This window comes from Antedon bifida, chromosome 7 (assembly GCF_963402885.1).
Source record: "Antedon bifida chromosome 7, ecAntBifi1.1, whole genome shotgun sequence".
Taxonomy (NCBI): domain Eukaryota; kingdom Metazoa; phylum Echinodermata; class Crinoidea; order Comatulida; family Antedonidae; genus Antedon; species Antedon bifida.
This window is the reverse complement of record NC_136232.1, coordinates 16,199,725-16,206,753: the sequence shown is the minus strand read 5'-3', so window position 1 is coordinate 16,206,753 and position 7,029 is coordinate 16,199,725. Positions and strand designations below refer to the sequence as shown.

Here is a 7,029-nt window from a genome sequence, read left to right as displayed (position 1 = left end):
GCTGTCTAGCTGTTGCCACTTCAACTCAACTCCTCTGTTTCTGAGTTATATTTTTCTTCTTTTTTTTAAAGTAGTTAATATCAATTCAATATTGTATCTGTTTTCTTTTTTGTCGTTTGTTCTTTCTGGTTGTCTAGTGGTTTATTGTACTTCTGTAATTGTCAGTTTTGTAAGTGTTTCGTGCTAGGCCTAGCTAGACTTTAGCCTGGTGTGTGGTGATTGTAGAGATCCAGCCCTCTGACAGAGGCTCTGTGAGTGGGTTTTACCAACCCGAAACAGTAGGCCTAGAAACTTGTTTTGATATCAACACTTTTAATTAGATACAAACACAATTTAAATATATAGTTATTTAAATATAACACTTTTAATGTAAATATATATATTGAATTTTTATTTTTATATTTAATAATTAGAAATTTGTAAATAAATTAATTAGTCAATTGTAAATAAATTTTATTCAAAATATTTTTAGGCCTAGACCTTTAGATGAACAAATTAGTGTATAATAGACATATATTATTTCAGTTACGGAACAAGCGGGCCAATGGAGATGTTAGTTCTTTGTTAGTATCTTTATTAAAAACCCTTAAAATATGGAAACCAAATCGTAGCCGCCGAGCGGGTAGCCGCATTAAAAGGAAAATAATTTCAATCATATCTGGTAGATTTAAACAATGTAAACAAAAACTTAGAGAAAAGAACCTAATAAATATTCCTTGTAAGTCCATCTCTCATGCTTTACCCAGAATATTATTAACTAATGCGAGGTCACTAAATAACAAAATGGATGAGTTCCATGCTGTATTGAGCACCAACAAAATTAGCATAGCTGCTGTAACTGAAACTTGGCTGAATCCTAATAGCCTTCAAGGTGCGAATTTATCTGATTACACCATGCACGCCAAATGCAGATCTGATAATGGACGTCGAGGTGGTGGTGTAGCCTTTTATACACATAATGAAGTTAATATTAAAGTAAGTGATGTCTCTATGGATATCCATGATAATTGTGAATTTGAATGTTTGTGGAAAAAATTTGACTTTCGTAGTGTTGGTGTAGCAATTAAAACTATGTTCGTTGGCGTCATTTATTACCCTCCCAATTCGGCTAATGCCACTGAGCTTCTCAGTCACATTACGAGTACCGTTGATAGCATTAGAACTAGTGATTTTTCAGCAGGAATTATGGTATGTGGTGATTTCAATGATCTCAATACTTCAGAATTAGAGTCTAAGTTGTTTTTGAAACAGGTGGTTAACTTTCCTACTAGACAAAATGCGCACCTCGATAAGATATTTGTTAACATTCCTAATATCTTTACTGAACCTATGGAACTACCACCAGTTGGTCGAAGTGACCATTGTTGTATTTTGTTGGAACCATCAACCAATCTTGCAGATGTAAATCACAAGCCAGCACATTTGCTGTTTCGTCCACTAAGAGACTCCTCGATCAGATCATTTGGACAATGGATGACTTTGCATGATTGGAATCATCTTAGTGCTTATGAAAACTCTTCAGATTTTTTGGACATTTTTAATCAGGAGCTCAACAGTGCTTTTGAAGAGCATTTTCCTCAAATTTTCACTAACAAGAGATTGAATGACAAGCCCTGGTTTACAACTAAATTAAGAAAATTAATTTTGAAACGCCAGGTGGCTTACCGAAATGGACAGGATATCCAGTGGAAAATCTTACGTTGTAAGGTACAGCAGGAAGTCAAACGAGCGAAGGCTTCATTCTATGAAAAGTCTATTGCTACCTTGAAAGGGAACCAACCTGGAAAATGGCACCGCAGTGTCCAGAAGCTCTGTAATATGAGGAAGAAATCAAGTCGTATTCCTGGCTCTGATGTTGACCCTATAAACACCGTTGAATGCATCAATAGCCATTTTGCACTTGTATGTAATCAGCTTCCGGCTTTGAATATCAACAAGCTACCAGCCTTCCTCCCAGCAAGTGAACCACCAGTTATACATGAATGGGAAGTTCGTAAGGCTTTGACTAAAGTGAACTGTAATAAATCAAGCCACCCATCAGACTTACCAATTAAAATAATTAAGGAATTTGCTATTGAACTTGCTAACCCGCTAACTAAATTATTTAATACGTGTCTCAATGAGGGACACTTTCCACGTCAGTGGAAAACTGCTTCTATAGTTCCAGTTCCAAAACAAAACAAGATCCGCTCTTTTGATGATCTTCGTCCAATATCATTGACGCCGGTCTTTGCTAAGATTTTTGAGGCATTTATTGCCAAATGGATTATTGAGGATATTGATAATAAATTAGACACTAAGCAGTATGGTAATACAAAAGGTTCATCTACTATACATTATCTTGTGGATATGTTAAATTATGTTTATCAAAGTCTTGACAAGCCCAAACAATCAGTTGAACTCTGTACAATTGATTTTACTAAGGCATTTGATAGAGTCAATCATACAATTATTATAGATAAATTAATTAAACTTGGAGTTAGGTCATCCATTGTTTCCATCGTCTGCAGCTTTCTGTGTGAAAGAACTCATACTACCAAACTTGGCACGCACATTTCTTCCACCAAATCAATCTCTTGTGGAGTACCACAGGGAACCAAACTGGGACCTATACTTTTTTTGGTTCTAGTAAATGATGCTGCCATTGAAAGTTGTAGACGTTGGAAATTTGTGGATGACCTGACTCTAGGGGAAGTAACCAAACGTGGTGCTTCCTCTAACTTACAAAGTGTCCTTAATAGTGTCAGTGAGTGGTGTGCATCTAATGATGTTCTACCAAAACCAGCTAAATGCCAAGTAATTGAATTTAACTTTTTAAAGCAACGGCAGCTTAATTTAGTTTACACTATTGATAACTTTAATCTTCCAATAGTTAGTAAGTTAAAACTGCTTGGTGTAATAATCCAAAATGACCTCAAATGGGGTTCAAATGTTAATGATATAACATCAAGAGCCTCACGTAGACTATTTTCACTATGTATCCTGAAAAGGTCTAGTGCACCAGTCAGTGACCTGGTTACAGTATTTACATCATATATCAGACCTGTGCTGGAATATGCCTGCCAGGTTTGGCATTCATCATTAACTGTTCAGCAATCTAATTTAATAGAAAAAATTCAAAAACGGGCTTTGCGCATAATTTTGAGCCCACATTATGTTAGCTATGAATTAGCCTTAGAGCAAGTAGGTTTGCCTTCTTTAAAGTCCCGTAGAGAGCAGATTCTTCTCAATTTTGGCAAGAGTCTTTTAGAATCTACCAAATTTAGAAATATGTTACCAGCATATAAATCTGATAGGCATTCAAGATCGTTAAGGAGCAATACTAGTTCAAAGTTGGATTCTTGCAGATGTCGCACTGAAAGATATAGGCGGTCTACTATTCCACACTTAGCACGAATCCTTTAAGTTTAATGTTTAGTTTAGATCTTCTTTGATGTATTTTATTTCTCAGTTTATGATTGTAATCCAACCTTTTCAGCTCTTGCTGCTGGTTGGAATTTGATGTTTTTATACCTTAATAAATAAATAAATAAAAATAAATAAAATACATATTTGTTTCCTGTACCTAGTACAATGTTTCGATAATTTGCCTCGATCCCAAATTTGTGCACGGTGTAAACGTTAATATATTCCCATAAGGGTTTTACTTCAGTGCATTCATAAAAGAAATGTGCATCATCCTCTACTATGTTGCATTGTAGGCAAGTATATGTGTTGCTTATTTTCCATTTTAACAGCCTTCTTTTGGTAGGTGTTATACAATGCAATAGTTTTATGTTCAACTGTTTAAGTTTGTTATCTTTAATATCTTTAATTTTTCTTTTCCATGTTAGAGACCAATCGTTCTCCATGTTAAAATATGTTTCCCATTTTGTTTTACTTTTGGATGGTTCTAGACATTTTTCCTTAATAAAGAAAGAACATATTTGTTTGCTACTCATATTCAAACATCGAACGTGTGTTGTTTTTGAGTGCTTTTGGTTTTTATCCCTTAAAAAGATTTTCTCTTTCCATTCTTTTGGAATTGCGTTTAATACAATTTGCCATTCAGCAATCCAGTTTGATTTATACCTAAGCATATCAAGTAATTCATTTGCGTTAATGAACCTATTCTCAATTACAATATCCTTAATATTTCGCACACCTGATCTTATCCAGTTTCTAAAAAATAATGACATGTCATTGTATAAAATCATTTTGTTATACCAGAGTTGTTGATGCAATATATCATCATAACATAATTGACGTTTAGTCATACCACAATTAAGTTTGACTAAAATACATAGTATAGATTTATAGAAATCGGGTATGGCTTTAAAAATAGCATTTTTCTTATCAATATATGATATGTTTTCAATAATATCTTTTGGGCCTATTCTATTAAAATACGTGTTTGGCAGACATTTCCACTTTGAATCCTCATTGTTATACAATCTTTTAAGCCAAGATATTTTTAAAGATTTAACCTGTGACCTGAAATCAGGCGCTTTAACACCACCACTTTCATATTCGTTAATAAGAACTACTCTTTTAACCTTTTCTCTTTTTCCATCCCACAAAAAGTCAAAAAGTATGTTATCAACACGTTTTAGAACACTTTCAGGCGTGTCTATAATACTTGCAACATAAACAAGTTTCGACAGGCCAAGCGTCTTTAAGATAATTATTTTTACAAAAATGGTCAGATTTCTTTTTCGCCACGATTTAATCGTGTTTTGTAACGAATAGATTTTTTCGGACCAATTTTTAGCAAAACAAAATTCTTTGTCATGGCCAATATAAATACCTAAAACTTTAAAACCGTCAGAAATCCAATTAATGTCCAATAGGTTGTCCTTTTTCTTCCATTTTCAAAGCCACATGGCATTTGTTTTTTCTTTGTTAAGTCTTAACCCAGATACACTACCAAATTTGATAACAACATCAATACACTTTTTTATGCTGTTCTCATCTTTCATAAATAAGACCGTGTCGTCTGCAAGTTGTGCAATTTTGACCTCGACAACTAGGTTTGGTAAAAGTATACCTTTAATGAGTTTATCCTGTTTTATCTTTAACGCCATAATTTCAGCGACCAAGATGAACAGAAGTGCAGATAAAGGACAACCTTGTCTTATACCTCTAAACATTTTAAAGCTTTTTGAGCACCATCCATTGTTTAAAATAATACATTCTGTTTCAGCATAATTATAGAACTCTGACCCATGCAATAAAAGACGGTCCAAAATTGAAATGGTACAAAGTGTTAACAAGAAAAGTTCTGTCTGCTGTGTCAAAAGATTTTCTAAAGTCTAAACTTAATAATGCCCCTGATAACTTGCTAGTATCCATATATTCAATTACATCTTCGATCAATCTGATGTTTTCACCACCAAAACGGCCTCTAATGTACCCTTTTTGATCATTACTCACAATTGTTTTAATAACATTTTGTAGCCTTTTTGTTAAAACAAAGGCGGCAATTTTATAGTCAGTGTTTAAGAGAGTTATGGGTCTCCAATTGTTTAGGTCTTCGTGATCACCTTTTTTAAATATTAAATTTATTACTCCTCTTTTTGCGTATTTGATAGTGCTCCATTCTTTAAACATAGATTGAGAGCATTGCAGACTAATACGCCAATCTTGGGCCATAATGTCTGATTCTACCGTGAGACCATCAGTACCTGGCGCTTTATTTAGTTTCATACTCCGTATCGCTTCTTCGCATTCTACGGAGGTTAATTCTCCTTCACATAACCCCTTTTCAAGATGTGTTAACTTTGGAACGTCTATTAAATTTAAATAATTTTGAATATCATTTGCTTGTATGTCCTCTTTTGCATACAACTTTTCAAAGTGTTTGACTTCTTCAATCAGGATATCTTTAGTTTTGGTGGCGCATGTTCCGTCAGATTTTTAAAATCTTTTTATTTGTTTTCTTTCCCGTTATTTTTTTCCAGACCAAGGAAGTATTTGGAATTCTTTTCTCCTTCTTCTACCCATTTCGCTCTTGAACGAATTTGAGCCCCTTTTGCCTCATAGGCATATATATCCTCTAATTCTTTAGATTTAATTTCAATTTCTGCATTCACATATTCATCTCTATCGTTGTTCATTAGTTTAGCGTTTAGTTGTTGAATTTCTTTTTGTAAATTTTCTTTATTTCTATTTATATTTTTTGATTTTAGTTTGCCAAAGTTGATTGAAAATTCTTTGATTTTGATTTTAATTAGTTCTCAGATTTCTATATTATTAAGAAAATAGAACTGCTGTGAACAGCTATCTATTATCTGATTAATTTTGTTGAGAAATTGTTCGTCCTGTAAGTAATCGGAATTTAATTTCCATAATCCTGGACCACGAGAGTCTTGAAATATATTTATCTTAATGGAAACTCCTTGGTGATCAGTAGAAATCGCTTGTCTAATATCGCATGAGACAATGTTTCCTGTATCATGCAAACTTTTTGATACTTTGGTCCCAACAGTGTAATTTTCGAAAAATGATCAATTCTGACACTTTTACTTTTTGACATAACTAGTTTTTATAGCACCATAAGATTGAGTTAAAAATTAAAAGGGTCTAAATTTTGGAAATTTTCGAAAAATGGCAAACATTTCGACCCTTTTATTTTTTTTACACAACTAGTTACTATGGCTCTATAAGATGATGTTACAACAATACTGCCCCGTCATGAAAGAACGACTCAACTGCATAAACCAAAGTTTTGAGATAATCAACAAAACGTGTTATTGTTTTAGCCCTTCTTATGTGTAGATAAGATTATTTTGATTTTCACACCTTTTAGTAGTACATATAAGTACTCTTTATTGTGTAGAAAGTTTTATTAAATTTACTGACTCTAATTTTAGATATGTCAGTTTTACTGTTTTTTCATAACATTCTTGGTCAATCATACACAAGAAAATCACGAAAGACTGACTCAACTGCATTTGTCATGAAAGAATCAACTCAAAATGTATTTTCAAGAAAGTACTAATTTAACGTAAAAATATATAAAAAACATTTTATATTATTTAATAATTTGAT

The 7,029-nt window shown here is 33.1% G+C and overlaps 1 protein-coding gene across 1 annotated transcript; it reads left to right on the top strand.

Annotated features, from left to right (window-relative positions):
• Positions 1 to 783: 783 nt before the first annotated feature.
• Positions 784 to 3,405, top strand: LOC144848950 (uncharacterized). The gene has a single exon (XM_078705902.1). It carries the CDS (start codon positions 784 to 786, stop codon positions 3,403 to 3,405), a length of 2,622 nt encoding a protein of 873 aa, XP_078562028.1.
• The last annotated feature ends 3,624 nt before the right edge of the window (positions 3,406 to 7,029 follow it).